At 40.3% G+C, this 17,199-nt stretch overlaps 2 protein-coding genes across 2 annotated transcripts in view; one reads left to right on the forward strand and one right to left on the reverse strand.

Annotated features, from left to right (window-relative positions):
- Window positions 1–2,407, forward strand: part of haspin (histone H3 associated protein kinase) — a 13,377-nt gene extending 10,970 nt beyond the window's left edge. The window contains exons 11-13 of the mRNA XM_010776853.1: window positions 851–993; window positions 1,081–1,183; window positions 1,793–2,407. Coding sequence (XP_010775155.1) covers window positions 851–993; window positions 1,081–1,183; window positions 1,793–1,994 — 448 coding nt within the window. The 3' untranslated portion in view covers window positions 1,995–2,407. The remainder of the gene's footprint in view (window positions 1–850; window positions 994–1,080; window positions 1,184–1,792) is intronic.
- Window positions 2,408–3,687: 1,280 nt separating this feature from the next.
- The window catches only part of fam184b (family with sequence similarity 184 member B), a 36,518-nt gene continuing 23,006 nt past the window's right edge, over window positions 3,688–17,199 (reverse strand). Inside the window, exons 4-9 of the mRNA XM_010776854.1 lie at window positions 16,599–16,734; window positions 16,045–16,196; window positions 5,279–5,286; window positions 4,609–4,642; window positions 4,242–4,519; window positions 3,688–3,760 (exon numbers count right to left, since the gene is read on the reverse strand). Coding sequence (XP_010775156.1) covers window positions 3,688–3,760; window positions 4,242–4,519; window positions 4,609–4,642; window positions 5,279–5,286; window positions 16,045–16,196; window positions 16,599–16,734 — 681 coding nt within the window. The remainder of the gene's footprint in view (window positions 3,761–4,241; window positions 4,520–4,608; window positions 4,643–5,278; window positions 5,287–16,044; window positions 16,197–16,598; window positions 16,735–17,199) is intronic.

Genomic DNA, 17,199 nt, shown 5'->3' on the forward strand with positions numbered 1-17,199 from the left:
CTTCATCAGGTGACAGCTGCCTTGGCTGTGGCTGAGCAGGAGCTACACTTTGAACACAGGTACAGTACACACACACACACACACACACACACACACACACACACACACACACCTCAAACACACACACACACACACACCTCACACACACACACGCCTCACACACTGCTCACACACACACACTGGTCACACACTGCTCACACACAGCTCACACACACGCCTCACACACGCCTCACACATACCTCACACACTTCTCACACACACACGCCTCACACACTGCTCACACACTGCTCACACACTGCTCACACACTGCTCACACACTGCTCACACACTGCTCACACAATACACACACACACACACACACACACACACATACACAAATCATAGCATCTGTGATAGTCTGCATCAATCAAGCCGAGCAGGACAAGACACTGTGGATATAAAGTATTTAAAATATCGATCACAGAAAGAAAAAAAAAGCATATTGTCAATGTACTTAACAAAAACAACATATTTTTTTAATTTGAGGAGCTTAGAGGTTAACTGAATATTTTCGACTGATGATTAATAAATGTACTGCTGTAGTTGCCATAAAGACACTGCGCATGATGGACTTAAACAAAACTGATAAGACTCCAATGAGCAGCACAATGAATTCCTGAAAACGTGTGTTTACTTGTACATAGTAGGTTCTTAATCTGCTTAACTTCACATCAGATGGGAAATGTGGCACACATTGTGTTTTTAAGCCGCCGCAGTGACGCAGTTGGGTGTGTATGTGGTTGTCAGTGTGATCGATGGTGTGTTGGTGTCCTGTTACAGCAACTTTACCCCCCTGTGCTCCTCACTGCAGGGACCTCCACTGGGGCAACGTGCTGGTCCAAACAACCAAGGAGAAGAGAGGGAGCTTCCTGCTGAACGGAGCAGCCCACTCTCTGGAAACCAAAGGGGTGTTGGTCCGCATCATTGACTACTCTCTCTCCAGACTAGAAATCGGTCAGTATTTTATTCCCTCCTTCTTGCACAAAATGTTTATCTAAAAACACGTAGAGTAATAAGAGGCATATGTTTTGTTCCCTCCAGATGGTCTGACGGTCTCCTGCGATATCTCAAATGATGAGGAACTCTTCATGGGCCAGGGAGATTACCAGTTTGAGATCTACAGACTAATGAGACAGGAGAATGGGTCAGTGTTTGAATGTGTCCTTGCGAAACTCAGAAACACCAGTGTGACATGTCACTGGAGTTTCTATGTGCTGTAAAGAGTCATCTTATACTGTACATACGCATACATGTATTAAGAAAGGATAAGGATAACAGAGCAAGCATTGGATTTCTTATTGATTTGACTTTGTCGTCCAAAAATAGAACTCGTGGATTAGTTCAGAAGTTTGACCACAGAGAACTTAACTGTTAAAGACTCTTAATGAGGTGGATTTCAACAAACATCGATCATTTGTATGAGAGGATATGACTTCTCTATGAGCCCTCCAGTCCTATTTATTTGGTTGTTCATTGTGATTTGTCTTTTAGGAATGGTTTGACATTTGACAAAAATGCTTACTGTCTTTGCATGGATAACAAGAACTACCTCTTTCGTATTTATTTGTTTACTTGAAGCTGATTTAATAGAGACTGGAAACAGCTGGTCTGTTTAAACACATATCCATCTACCAGACTCATGTTCTGAATTTGTAATTGTGATTTCATCCATCTTGTGGACGATTGGGTTTATTTGAGTGTTTAACACCTCAGAGTTGTTGTCACTGATTTGTTTGTACTCTATTTGTCTCAGAAACAACTGGAGTAACTACCACCCCCACTCCAACGTGCTGTGGCTGCACTACCTGTGCTCTAAGCTGCTCTCCATGAAGTACCGGAGCGTTGGAGGGAGGGGGATCAAGGAAATGCGAAAGCAGCTCACTTGTTTCTATGACAACGTCCTCCAGTACAGCTCTGCGATGGAGGTGCTGCAAAAGTGCCCCATGTTACAGTAGTACGTGAGCACTGAACACAGGACTTTTTTTTTTTTGTATGAGAGGTATGAGTTCCATAAATACATTTGTGTAGTTTCTTTGTTAAATGGAAAGTTAAGATGGTTGTTTCTCTTGTTCCACAACCTAATGTAAAGTGTTTCAGAATTTTACTAAGGTTATTAAAGTAACCGTTTGTATTCTTGTGTCTTAAATTTAATTTGAATATGTAATAATGCCTGTTCTTCCACTGATGTATTTTTCTTTTAATAGCTAATGGTTCATTTTGTTACTGTATTTGTCCTGAATACATTAATAATATATGCAGATCAAAATATTGTTAATCAATAAATTGTATCTGATTGTTAAAACAATCTAAAAGTTGTATGTGATCACAATTTGTGCAATTAAAAATAATGATGTTATTTGGTAATTTATCAAATCGTTTTATTATTAATAACTAACCATTAATCCACCAGGAAAACGGAATGCCCTCTTGTCCAGGGAAACACACACAGATTTAGACACTATTGTGAACATTATTTGAGAGAAATAGGCCTTTTGTTTACATAGAAAGTCAGCTCATGAAAAATGGGGGCAAAACAAAAATGTTGTGTTAATATATTACTTCAGTGTATTAATTTTTTCAAAATATGAAGGGCGAAAATTCATTAAATACACGGTGTTGTTAATTTGCACAAAAAAAACGAGGCCTTTTAGTTGCTTGGGGTCAGTGAAGTTTATCTTCGGTTAGTTAGGAGTTATGACAAATACATTTAAAAAATAGAATTTATGCTGTGGTGCATTCGGCCATCGTGGACAATGTTGCAAGTCAATGCACATGACTGCTTTAAAGAAATTAGAGCATGAACAATTTGTCTGTGATAGGAGCTCATTCCTATTGTATAAAGTATATTTTATATAAAGCAATACGACTGTAGGTAAATATGTTAAATCTTGAATTTTTCCACTCTCAAATATCCATTAGTTAGAAGGATTATATTAGTTATTGTCAGTATGCAGTTGAAATTGTATTGATAAAAAAACAAACCGACATTCCCAACTGGTTATTTCATAAGTTTAATAAGAAAATTCCCTACGCCATATAAAATTAAACACATAGATGTTTTTATACTGGTAGTACTGGTCATTTCATACCTATGATTAAAATGTGCATGTAAACCTGGTCTTTCCTTTGCAAAACAAAATATTTTATTCAATTTGTTCAGTAAGATTATCATACATTTTTGCATTGACACAAGCTTCATTTTGGTATGGTGAGTCGTGTGTGTCCGTTTGACGAGGATCTTGATTGAATACGTCGAATGCTTCCATACTCAGAGACACTTGGTTGTTGATTTCAAGAAAATGTATGTTTGCCTGGAATAATCATGTGATGAGATAAGAGCAAAGGTTGCATTTAAAAAAAGGAAGACTGCTTTAAAAAAAGGATATGGAGACATTTCAAACTATACAAACAAGATCCAACAGGCCTGTGTTCAGAGAAGAGGTCAGGCATGTGTTTGAGAAGCACTTTTTGGTTGAGCTTTGAGGCAATGTTTGAGATGGCCTTGCTGGTGATGAGCCCATATATATGTGTGTGTTTGTGTGTGTGTAGTATGTGGGAAGCAACGGATGTGTATAAGAAGCAATGAACTGTATACGAGAAAATGTACTTGCAGCTGCTGTGTGTGTGTGTCAATGTGTGTAATTGTGCTCAGAAGGAGAAGTATTTGGTGAACCACTCCTGTTTCAGCCCCTCTGTCCCCCTCTGCTCCAGGTAAGGGCCTCTACAAAACACAGAAGAAAACACATGTATTGATTTAAAAATAATCATGATTAATACATAATTATGCATCATGCTTGATTTAAAACTCGTATGAACCTATTAAGCTGCACTCTATGATGCATTTATGATAAGTCAGGCCAGTAGAAATCCAATAGAAGGAAAAACTGAGACAATTTAAAACTAAGTTTCTAGATGTGTGAGAGTGTGTGTACATAATATACCAATACACTTTTTTCATATAGCACTTTTCAAGACAAAGTGATTTACAAGAAAAAAAATGGCAGGCAATAAGAAACACTTTTCTCATGTTTATGTTTGAGGATTTCATAATTATGTGGCCATGTTTTTGGTGTCAGGTGACTGGTATCCCATCCTGAATAAGACAGTTTGTCGATATGTTGATATTTTATTGGAGTCATTAGTTCGCACCTCTCCCTTTATGGATTTGTAACATCACAGCAAAGATATTCAATTGAAATGACCTGATTGTTTGGGCCTGTAGGTGTGCATGTGGCTCATGGCAGGAAGGCGACACGTAGCGGATGCCCGTCTGCGGCGAGGGGCAGACGGGGAGCGGGGCGGTGGGCGCCGGGGTGGGGGGGATGCAGGACGTCCGGGATCTGGTGGAGCGAGGGAGGGAGGGGGAGGAATGTTGGTTGAGGGAGAGGGAGGAGTGCTTGTGTGGAAGAGAGGAGGTGGAGTATTGGGTGGTGGTCTGGGGCTGGGAGGTGGACTGGTGGGGGAGGGTGGAGGAGGAGTGCTGATGGAAGGAGGAGGAGGAGGAGGAAGACGACGATGAGGAGGGGGGGACGAAGATGCTCCTGTCGTATGAAGCGGCGCTGGGGATACTGGCGACCCGAGGAGGAGACTCCACACGCTTCCTCTGTTCGGGGGACAAATTCACAAATAGCCGATCACAGCATGGTGTTAGAAAAATAAAAACGCAGTATGTTCAATATTTAAGTTTGGTCAGTTACACTTAAATAATATAAAAACAAATCTTAAATAAGAAGCCCATTTACAGGGTTGCACGATATGTACTAAAGAAAAAACTGTAGAACTATGTGCTTTAGATTTTGCAATTTAACACTCGCAAAAAAAGTGTAATTTGTTCTCTTGACTGCTAAAACACATAAAAGACAAAGGGTACTCTTGTGAATTTAATTAAAATATAAGGCTGTTAATATTCTATATGCTTCTTTTGTCAAATAAAAATAGATCAAAACTTACATTTGACATTGTCTTGTTACCATGAATACTTAGTAGCATATAATACATTATATGTATCCACATCTGAAAAAGGTTTTCAACAAACACATTATTTGCATATTCTGTGGGTGGAAATAACTTGTTTTAATCAAACAACAGACTTCTGACCTGTATACGATGTTACAAATATAATTTTTCTTTAGATTCAAGTTCACGATGTAGTGACTGCTGTGTATATGCAATTCATTTAAACTGACTTTTTATTAATAAGATGATAATCTCATTTAAAATGGAGAGAGAGCATTTTAGCCTCAGCTGCTCAGGTGGCAGTGAGGGATGAGTATCAAACATTCAACCACTGTAGTCTGCAAGATGTTTGATCTTTCCTTATTTTATGGAGAACAGTGGCTGTGATCAGCTTGAACTCATGAGTCTTAATATTATTTTAGGGAAGAAGTATCAAATCTTTATAAAAGCTTCAAATAAAAGAAACTCCTGCAGGGTAATTAACCATGTCCTAAACCAAAACCTTAATCCTGCTTCTTTGAAAGGAAGGTGTGTATTTAGCCCCAATATGAGCATATAAATAGTCACCACAGAAGTAGGTCACACTTCAGGAGTGGTTTGTTTTGATCACTTTTTTTTCTAAATCCAAACTGACCAAAGCATCTTTTAGCTATCAAAAAATAAATAAAGTATTTATTACCAACAATCTTTCAAGTGTGCACAGGGTGTGAGTTTAATAATAAATACATTTTTAGTGGCGTGTTATTTAGAAGACATGCCTGAATTACACAATCTGCTTAGATTAACCCCAACAGATGGTCTATGTCTGATAATTTAACCATAACAGACACTAATATGAACGAATGCAAACTGAATACTACATTTATTTGCAGCCTCAGAAGCATCTTTTTCATTGAAGCTCATAAATACAGCCGGAGAAAATACACTTTAAGATTACTATTCAAAATCAGATGGTTCAAGATTACATCATTAATTATTTATTTGAAGCAACCAAGCTTTCATTCTTTAAGAAAATGCTGTATTATTGCTGGCTAAGTTATATGTTTGTTATGATTAGTGATTGAAAGTATGTCTCTGCGACAGACTGCTGATCTGTGGAGTGGGAAGTGTGTCAGAGAGGAACTTGGCTGTGGCCCAGTGAGCACTTCTGGCTGGAAGGAGGCTCTTTTTGATGATTATGTCCACGAGCAGAGCAGACCAACTCACCCTCATGGTTGGCGTGACGCTTCCGGGGCGGGACTTGCTGTCACGAAGCCTGAGGGTGCTGTTGTCCCCGGCAACAGGAGGGTGGAGCTGCAGCTGATGCCGCTCTTCCTGGAGGGAAGGAAGACGAAGAAGGGCTTTCATTGGCCTCATTCACAGTTGGTGCTGTTGTTATTGTGGTATTGGAGCTGTGTCTGGAGGCTTTACTTGCGTGCTGCTCTGCCTCATGCCACGCAGATGGTAGACACAGCACTCTGGCACTTGAAAAGATGTTTCCTACGCATACATGACCGCTGATGATAACTTAAGGTACTGTGGCTATTTGATTTGAGTCAGTGGTTCAAATGCCCCAGTTTTACATAATCTCTTAGTCACCACTTTTTTTTTTAATATTGCAATATGGCATATCTTCCTGGTTTGAAAGGCTGCCTTAGAGTAGACTGTTCTGGATGATGCCACCTAGTCGTTGTGTCCAAATTGCTGACATTTGTTTTTTAATTCATTGTGTAAATATTTTGTCACAACACTAAAATACTACTCTAATAGTTGCAGAGGTGAAAAGTCACTAAGTATATTTACTCAAGTACTGTACTCAAAATGTTATCGTACTTTACTTGAATATTTCTATTTTATTCTTTATAAAAATTTCACTCCTCTCTATCTCTGAAATAAATAAATATGATAAATATTTTACTCAACTACATTCATTTGACAGCATTGAAGTATTAGTAACTAATATTGACCACAATGCAAACTATATAGAGTTTTTACACATTTTTTGTTAAACAAAACTTTGAGTTGATAAAAGCTCGACAAAATAAAGATGATTCCCTCTAAGGAAAAACTCGAAAGATTGTATCTAATGATGTCATATAATATATCAGTCAGACAAAATCAGTACTTTTATGTTAATGCTTAAAATGCATTTCCTACAAATACTTATGCAATTTACCTTATGTAGGGTAGGGTCCTTTTTGCAGAACTTTTACTTGTTAATTTGTATTGTGTGTGTTCTCTCACCACTAGTCGTTTGATGAGCTGGTCTCTCTCGGTCAGTCTCTCCTGGAGCCTCCCGAGCTGCACGTCGTCGGTCCGAGGCTCCCTCCTCCTGCACCGTTCCTCCCGCTCGCGCAGTCTGCAGTTAAATCATATACACAAACACACACACTTTTCTCACATACCCGTCCTTCTTTTTAAACTTTGAGCACTCTATTGTATCTCCACATGTCCCTCCTCAACTCACTCGTTCTCCAAGGCCACTATGCGCGCCTGCAGGTGCGTCTGGGCGCTGCTGTATTCTGACGCCAGACTCTGCAGCTCCTTCTTGTGCTTCTTCCTGATCTCCTCCACCTCCTCTCTCCTCTTGTCCTCCTCCCGTTCCTTCTTCTTCTCCTCATCTGGCTCCTCTTCTTTTACATCCTCCTCTTTCTTCTCCTCCCAGTGTTTCTGAGATTCCTCCAATTTCTCCATCTCAACCCTCAGTTTCTCCACTTCCTCCTTCAAACGTTGTGCTTCTTCTTCCAGCTGGGCGTCTCTGTTTATCCGCAAATCTACGCATTCCTCTTCTTTTTTCTTTTCAGCTTCAGGATTCTGCTGAACTGATCTGATACGAGAAAGGGGATACAAGACAACAGATGAAAAGAACAGAAATGGCTGAATTAATGCAATAAAACAATTGTGATCAAAAGCGATACTGAAATGAGCTGGAGCATCATCTATGATGTTCCAGCTCATTTGACCCAAATGTACTGTTTCCTATATCGTTTATGCGTACTTTCTACTTCTTTATGAATAGATCACTAAAAAAAGTAAAGTAAATGTACAGAAAATAAAGCCTTTGTACAATTCATTGTCATACACTGGATTGCATACCTGAAAACTAATTTTAATGGTGTAAAAAACACATTTCTTCAGTGAAAAATGACCCTAAATGTTTAGTAAATAAATGAGCATCTAGTAAGCAGAGATAATATAAGAAGCCTGCCGGAAATTCAACAAATCGTAGCCAATTTTTTTAATCTTTAGAAGTATTAATACTTGTATTTTGATACTAGATAATAGAGCCAGGCTAACTGTTTCGTCTGGTTTTCCATCTCATTAGTCGTAGTGGTCTTCCCTTCTAACTATCAGCAAAAAGGATATAAGCGTATTTCCAAATATGTCATGCTTTCCCTATAAGTTGTTGCTTGCAATTCAGTATGAAACATTGATTAGGTCAATTAAATACTTTTAATTTAAACAAATGTTTTGAATTGATTTACTATTTGTATTTTTCTTGTCATCCTTTGGAAAAAGCTTGGTTCCGGCAGCCATTTCTGTCTTAAATAACAGTGTAACTGCCATGTGTGACGCCATCTGTTGTTGTCTGTGTCATTGTTTGTTGTTTATATATTTTATGTATACTGTGTACAGTTTGGACGGTTGATTGTATAAAACAATCTATTGTACGCCCCCTTTGGTTTTATGGAAAATATGATTTTTCACTGCTCTCTTGACATTAAGAAAGAATATCATAAGTTGAACCGATAATTAAAAGTGATTATTTTCATGAATGATGTCGAAACAACATCACCACTTCCTTTACCTCTCCTTTAATTGCTTCTTCAGAGCTGTGTTTTCTCTCTGCAGCTCCAGCATGGCACAGCGGCTCTCATCCAGCTGTCTCTCAAACACCTGATTCTGGTTCTGCTGCTTCAGATCCTACACACACACACACACACACACACACACACACACACACACACACACACACACACACACACACACACACACAAGCAGTCAACCTGTTCTTGTAACTTGTCCACACTCCGCCTCTCCACGGTTAACACGTCGTCTTCCGACCTCCTCCCTTCTCTCTAACCACCCTCTCCGACTCCTCCTGTCCTTCGCAAACCTTCCTCGTCCACGCCTTCCGCTTATCTCCTCCACTACTCCTACCGTGCGCCGGGGCTTGAGGTGTCGCAGGTCTTCGAGACTCAGTCTCCCTTCTGCGTTGGTTTCTTCCAGTCGCAGGATGTGAGTATTACCCCCCTCCAAGTGAATTAACAAAAACAGACTCGTAAATTTCTCGTCCTTTCTCCTTAGGTCACATTATTCATCTTACAAGGATAACCATCACTAAAGTTTTTACAGTATTTGTTCGGACGACACATTGACACCGACGGTCAGGATATAGCCGAAATTTAAATAAAGTCAAAGTCATACTAACCCCAAATTTATGTAATGATATGTTCACTTAGCGTACATTCTTTATACAAAAAAGAAGTAGCAGCTGTGTCACGTTTATAATATTTTGTTAGCATCTTGACAAATTACGCAAAGGTGTCTTTATTAATCCAATGTAGCGGAACCTACTGGGGGTACAATGACGTACAGTATCCGCATTTGCTATTGCTCCAGTTGTTGTTTCACTTAGTAGACATAAAATCTCCCGAATTCTTTTTGTAGGATTTAATTATCGTTCGTTTTTCGTTTCTAGGACTTTTTTAGTTTGTTACACCACATCGAAAAATTCCAAAATAAAGTTACATTATATAACATCTATAGTTGTTGAGGAAAGTGGTGACCAAACTTTCTCGTGGGAAATTACTATAAAAATTCACAAATTTACTCTTTATATTACTCTAAAAAATAGCGTATTAACGAACGAGACACTCGATGAACAACAATTTAACACTTTGAAAGTAGTACTGTTAAAATTATTAATCCAGGAATCATTATCTTCCACTAATCATATCAACCCAATTTCACGATATTTCCCTCTATTCAACACTTACATTATTCCACTTACCTGTGTAAAAGAAACCTTCCACACAAATGCAAACCTACTTGCTTCCTCACTTGCGACTCACCTCGATGCGTTGCTTCGACTCTCCTGTCTCTCTCTCGACTCCTGTTTTGACTTTCTACGAGGTTACTCCAGTCTCCAATTTAATATGTTTTTACTCGTAAAGAATGTCACTTTATTACACACTATTATAGCATTTTAGTTTCGGAGGAGACGTAGAGTCTGGACATCCGGTACGTCAGTCGCAAGCTTGTAGGTTCTGTTCTTTCTTTTCCCCGGGACTTCGAACGTCGGCAGCACACTGGGGCGTCACGAGAAGTCAGTCCTCCTTCTCGAGGTTAGTCTGGGGCCTCAGCAAGACGTGCCTGCGTCCTCCTCCCTCTCTCCGGTCGCCCTGTCGTCGTCTCCTCTCTACCGCAGGGACTCTTCGACTGTTTGTGGCCGACCTCCTCTTTCAGGACCTCGTCTCGGCTGACTGTGCCTCTCCTCAGAAGAGCTGGTCTCGGTCGCCGTCTGACTCACTGGCCTAGTCCATTGTCTTGTTTGTCGTGGACGGTCTAGACGAATCGCGGAATGTAACTCGCTCCTTCGGGTAGCCCGAGCCTAACATTAGGGGGGACAGTAGGACAATTTCTCGTGACCCCTTCTAGTTTCAACTCTTCGTTTAGTAAAGATAGCACCAGTATTGTTTGTCGTCGGCACACAGGATAAAATTTACCCGTTCGTTTTAAGTCTTTCTATTGCATTAACCGTCCACTCACACACCTGGGGGTCTTTGTTTAACATTAAGTTTGTTGACGGAAGTGCGTGATTGGTTACCTCAATTAGTTCTGTGTGGTGCACCAAATCGGATAATAATAATCTAACTTCGCCACCGGTACTTTTTGACTGTATGGAGTATTATACTTTATTGGTCCGTAAACTTTGTCGGTTGATAAGTAGGTGGATAATATAACGTTTGCTAGTAACAAATAGTTGGCGAATTATTTAGGACAGACTAGAAGTTATTGTCAATCCTCCTACGACAGACCGTTTCAATCTTTGTTTGTGACGAGTTTATACATAATCAAGTTCGTATTTAGTGTGTTGTGTGTTGTCTCTGTGGTGTTGTTTGGTGTTTTTTCAGTATATTTTAAATCGATCACTAGTCACACAGTGTCCCAAGTAAGTTGTACACTTTGAAGTTTTTTAAAAGATACAATATAAAAGTGACTACTTACTAGGTCAATTCGATTTCAGTTGTTAGTCGCTGTCCAAATCGTAATATCAAAATCAGCAAAATTAATTACTAGTAACCTTTCCGACGAATTTATATTTGTAGATAAACGTATCCTTAGATTACTACTACACTGTTAGTGATCTAAAATCCTCTTTATTGTAAAGGGGTGTCCACCTTTACCACGTATGGTAATCCCATAGTCCAAGTTCCCAGTTCACCAAGTTATGAGTATCCGGACGTCAATTTGTGCAACTTCACCTGGTGTGTTTTATATCGACAGGGGTATATCCAGTAATGCTTCACAAACGAATACTCCTATTAATTTCGCTATTTTTGATTTACATTATAGTAATCGTGTAGAACGAGGTATATACGAGCCTGTCACGGTTACGGACTGTCGTAGAAAAAGTGTGAATTGTAACTATAAAATTAATCTACTCGAAAATGCTGTCCATTATCAAAATGGGTCATTTTGTGTACTGTCTTTATTCGGGACTGTCACTATTTTTACTAATAGTATTCAACTATTTTGTTGCACAGTTCATATTCACTTTTAACTTTAGATTGGTTGTTAGTGTTATATTTATGATCTATATTACTCAAAGTGTTTAAACCGTAATTAAGGACAGAACATGAGTATAGTTTATCTAAGGTTGTGTAGAAGTTCTAATAATGTATAGATCATATTTTGTCCCGTATCTATTTGTCTGTTAAGAAAATAAATCTTAACCCACATTTATAGTAGATTTTTTGGAAATTTTGTATCGTCCAAAGGGGAGAATATTTTGCATACCGTTAGTTAATTAACATACAGTAAGAAAATTTTTATTCCTTGTATTTCTGATATTAGTCAAAAACTCCAGAAAAGGTTAGTTTTCCTTCGTTTCTGGACTCTTCCTACTAAAGATGATGGTCTAAATGATATAACGATAATTATACTTTGTCTGTTCCAAAACTAGTAATTTTGTAATACTTTCCTTTCACTTCTTTTATTAATCCAATATGTGTAAATACTTCGGGACTTGATTAGCAATCTTCGGGGTTGTCACCTCTTATTTTCTTCTTTTATTTCATCTTTTGCAAACGTACATCTCTATGAGTGAAGTACTCAACACTACGCTGATGGACGGTCCCGTCTCTACACTCCTATGCAGAGTCTCGACCTCAAGTTCCTAGTCTCTTACTTACGGTCGGCATCTCGTCTCTCGCTTGTAATTGTCTCCACCGTCTATGTTTCTTACGTCTCTCGTTGTCTCTCGGTCTATAAGACCGTCGTCTTAGTCGACTTCGTCTCGACTTAGGTTTCCTAACTAGTGTTTGTAGAAGTTTCATGGAACTGGCTGTATCTGTTCTTATTAGAGTAGTAGTGTATCTTTAGGTGTAAATATCTTGTATACTATATTTGGTTCTGGACCCAACGACAAATCAATTTAATCAAATTTTAGCAAAATCATAGACTTTCTTCTTTATTTCTAGACCTGTCATTTTGGGACTCCAGACGGTGACAATGGTCTGACGTAACCTTTCCTGTATGTTCTAAATTTGATTTCAATAGTGTTAAAACTTAGGTGATTACTAATAAAAACTATTCGTCTAATTTCGACGGAATCATACTCCGGCTTTGTTCTATATGGATTTATATCCTAAATAGACTTGGCTCATAGTTTCTGTATCAATCAACTTTACGACACATGATGATTTCTGCGGTTGTTGGATTCTAATGTATTGGTTGGTGTCTTATAATTATGAAGTGTCTTACTTTGTCTCTTGTCTCTTTTCCCTGTCTTTGGGTTGTCGATATATATATATACGTGTTTTATATATATGTATATATATATAATGTTGTTTCCAATAGTCCTTGTCTTCTCTTGATTTGTGTTGTGTGTATATCAGGAGTTAATAGATAAACAATAATAATATACTCCCCTGTAAATAACCGGCGTGTTACACGGTTGTGTTGTGTATTCTTATCATTCATTACTTGAAGTGTATTCTCGACAACTATTTATTTGGTTATCTATTTAAGATTGGTCTGTTATTGATTATCTGTCCCCCTTTGTTACGATTTCTTCTACGCGAAATTCTTTATTATCCTTCTATATGGTCTCTTTCTCTCCCTCTATATGTGAGAAGGACGTAAAATAGTGAACCCTAGGTCGCTTTATATCTCTCCTTCGTGTTCTCGAATATAGTCTTATTTTCATTCTTCTTTAAACTCAACGTAGTTAACTTGACAAAGAGGGTTGAATTACTTCACGTTTATGATTTAACGATCTCCTGAGAAAATTAATCAAGGTATTCGGATAAAACACACGTGCTTGCTTCACTCAATAAATAAATAAAATTATTTCAACAAACTTCAGACGTTTAAGAATTTGGTTCGTCGAAGAACGTAAATTAGGTTAAATAGTTAAGTCCTAATGACGTTGTGTGTGTTCTCGGAATTTTTAGGAAACGATGTGTAAAAAGACGGTTTGTGTCCGCCTCGTTCTCTTCCTTCACCAGGCCCTCTTTTAACGGTACCGTTGGGACTTTAACTGGTCCGAATCTTTCTCCCAAGGTTCTGCGTGGTTCCTCTATTTGTTCTTTTGACTCCATAGACGACGTCCATGTGAGTTTAGTAAAGAGAGACACCTACTTTATTAATTTTGTCGCGATCTTCGCGACGTCACTTTCTCCGTGGTAGCATTACTAAGAGGATGGTCCTCACCACGGCAAAGAGAATTACAACCTCCCCGAAGACATCATGTTTGCATACCACAATGTCCTGGGGTTTGGTGTCTGGAAGTCCTTCTCCTCCCTTTTTCCCGTGTCAGTGCGGTTCCGAGACGCACGCAATCTCTCTGTCCCGCTTCTTCTAGACGAAGACTCATCCTTTCTGACGTCGATGTAACGTGGATGGACCTCGATCCATATTGTTAGGTGTGTGTGTGGTGTGTGTGTGTGTGTGGGTGTGTGTGTGTGTGTGTGTGTGTGTGTGTGTGTGTGTGTGTGTGTGTGTGTGTGTGTGTGTGTGTGTGTTGTGTGTGTGTGTGGTGTGGTGTGTGTGTGTGTGTGTTGTCGTGTGTGTGTGTGTGTGTGTGTGTTTGTTGTGTGTGTATGTGTGGTATTTGTCCGTACTCGGTAATTGTTTGTAATCGTGTGTGTCGAAGACACATTGTGTATGTCTCGACGATGCCTGTGAGTGTGTGTGTCTCGCTAAATGTGTAACTCTAATACTTAAGTTGTCACTTCAACGATAACGGTACCTATAGTGAAGGTGGTACCGTTGTCGTCTGTTTTCACATGGACAATTGTCACCCGGTTTACATAAAACAAAAGAGACACACACACACACAACACACACACACACACACACACACACACACACACACCACACCACACACCACACCACACACACACACACACACACACACACCACACACACACCACACACACAACACACACACACACACACACACAGTCTATTAGAGTTTCGCACCGTCTCAAACTGGGTCGTCGTGTGTCTCACCTCGTCTGTCTACTGGGTCTCTGTGTACGTCGTCTATTTCTGGATGTTCGTTGTTGATGTCGTGTGTGTGCTACTACCGAGACCGTTCGTCCATTGTCTGTCTCTAGTGTATGATATGTGTGTGTGTGTGTGTTATTTTACTTATGTACATAAACTGTTCGTAAAATTATTATTAGTTGCAGAAATAGCAAGAGAACTTATTTTGTAGGTGCCGAAGACCCTTGTGTCGTATTACGACGGGCTTAGCTCTGTATTTCCTATACCACAACACACACACACACACACACCACACCAACACACCACACACACACCACACCACACACACACACACCACAACACANAAATGAATTCAGATTTAGTCTATTTATGATGATTTCAGCTCAAAAATCATGTCATGCAGCTCTCCCCTATATGAAAGTACATAAGACGCTTTTCATAAAAAAAAAAAAGTATCGATATCGGTATCGGCGATAGTCTGGCCCTGAAATACTTGGTATCGGATCGAATCCAGATTTTGTGGTATCGCCCACCCCTAGCTGACGTCACTTCTTCTTCTTCTGCTTTGGGTTTACTGGCATGCCGCAAACAACTTCATGGCGTACTGCCACCCGAAGTCCCCAGCCGGAAGTCCCCGGAGTTGGGGACTGCCTTCAGTAGAAGCTGCTGGGCTAATGCTAATAATGCTAATGCGAGAATAATAAAATGGCGGCTTCACTATTTTTTTGTTTTGTTTTACGAGGCGTGGTTTGCATTCCGCCCAGCCAATCAGACATAGGAACCTTTTTCTCCCACGAAAGTCCATGCTCTCTAGCAGGGACGGAAAAGGGGGTAAAAAAGGTTCTGATGAACTCATTTTAGTTCCTGCTCTTTTTGGTGTGAACGTGACATTTCGGAACTATATCGGAACTAAAGTGGGAAAAGTACTGCAGTGTGAACGCCTTATTATGTCCTGCTTTTTTACACTTACTCTCTCCAGTACAGGTTAGCTGAGTGTTAGCAATACTTGCTAATGTAAACAAAGACCATATTACATCCAAAACACGTTGCGCATTGTTTCTGATAGCGCCGTTTCTGTTAGGGCCGAGGGTGTAAAGCCAGTCCACATTTCCGATATTATGTCATATCGGCAGCAAATCTGGATCAGCTCCGTTGTACCCCCGTTTTTAGAGATTTGGGTACGGAGTAAAAGAGAGAGGGTTGTGTTTTCTGACACTTTGTGAGTTTCCTGACACACCGGGGAGTCTGGGACACATATTTATGTATAAAGGACATAAGAAAGTGCATTTTGCATGATAGGAGACCTTTAAGTGTGTTGGTGCTTTTCTTTACCTGGCGTATCTGCCGGGCGTGGTCGTTGTTCCTGCCACTGCTCTGCAGCTCCAGCTCTCTGTTCCTGCTCTGCATTCGGCTCACCTGGCTCCTCAGCTCCTCTACTTCAGTACACACACACACCTCACAGCCCCCGCGGTTCAGCAGCTCCTCTGATACACACACACAGAACGCAAACCAAATAAACACCAACAAACACCCATAGTGAACACAGGCACGTATTGATTGATTATGCATAATAGAAGCAGAATGGACCTACAGCAGACCCATACGGAATGAGGAAGCGCCTAAAACAAAAAATCGTTCTTGTGCAATAAATAAAATTCAGGGCGTTCTTGCTGACTAGGTACGATGACACTTTGATGAAACTGTTTGCCTTTATGGAGGATGAATAATGTGCATTTGTTGCATTTTCTGTATATATTATAATGGCGTGAGGCGAAAACTTAATTAGCGCTGAGTCAGAATGAATCATGGAAATGCAATGAGCTCAGCTGATTTTCGCCGATGTGAGCTTTCTTAAGCAGACAGGTGAGAGGGCGGACACAGACTACCTGCTCTGCTCTGCAGCTCGTCCTCCTGCAGCAGCAGCCTCTCCTTGGCGACCCCAAGCTCCTCCTCCGCCCGCTTAGCCACGCCCTCGGCCTCGGACACTCGCCTCCGATCCAGCTCCAGTTCCTCCTCCAGGTCCTGGAGGGAGGCCCGGGAGGAAGTACGGCACGAGGGCAAGTAAGGAGGGCGATGCAGAGGAGTGTGGGTTTAACAAAGAGCACAGGGGAACAGAAAGGAAAAAAGACAGATGAGGGAGAGAGAGAAGCCCACAGAAACTTTGACACAGATTAGGAGAAAGAATAGAAAAGAAGGCAAGTTAGAGAGAAGGGGAGGGCAGTAGGAAAAAAAAAATGGGGGATGAAATGTGGTGAGTCAGGGAGCTATCTCTCCCCGCTATGAGCCTTTAATGGTCTGCTGTGCGGGCTTATGTCAGCTCTATGCCAGCTCTCGTAGGGCTTCTTAATGCTCATCCGTGAGGTGGTAATGGTGGTGGTGCAGCGAATCTATCCTGCTCAAACTACTCATTAGCAGAGAGTTGGCAGTGGGAATAGCACTCAGGGAGGGCAGCCAGTGGTTAGACAAGCAAATCGCCCCCCCCCCCCC

This window comes from Notothenia coriiceps, unplaced genomic scaffold (genome assembly GCF_000735185.1).
Source record: "Notothenia coriiceps isolate Sejong01 unplaced genomic scaffold, NC01 NC01_scaffold00017399, whole genome shotgun sequence".
Classification (NCBI taxonomy): domain Eukaryota; kingdom Metazoa; phylum Chordata; class Actinopteri; order Perciformes; family Nototheniidae; genus Notothenia; species Notothenia coriiceps.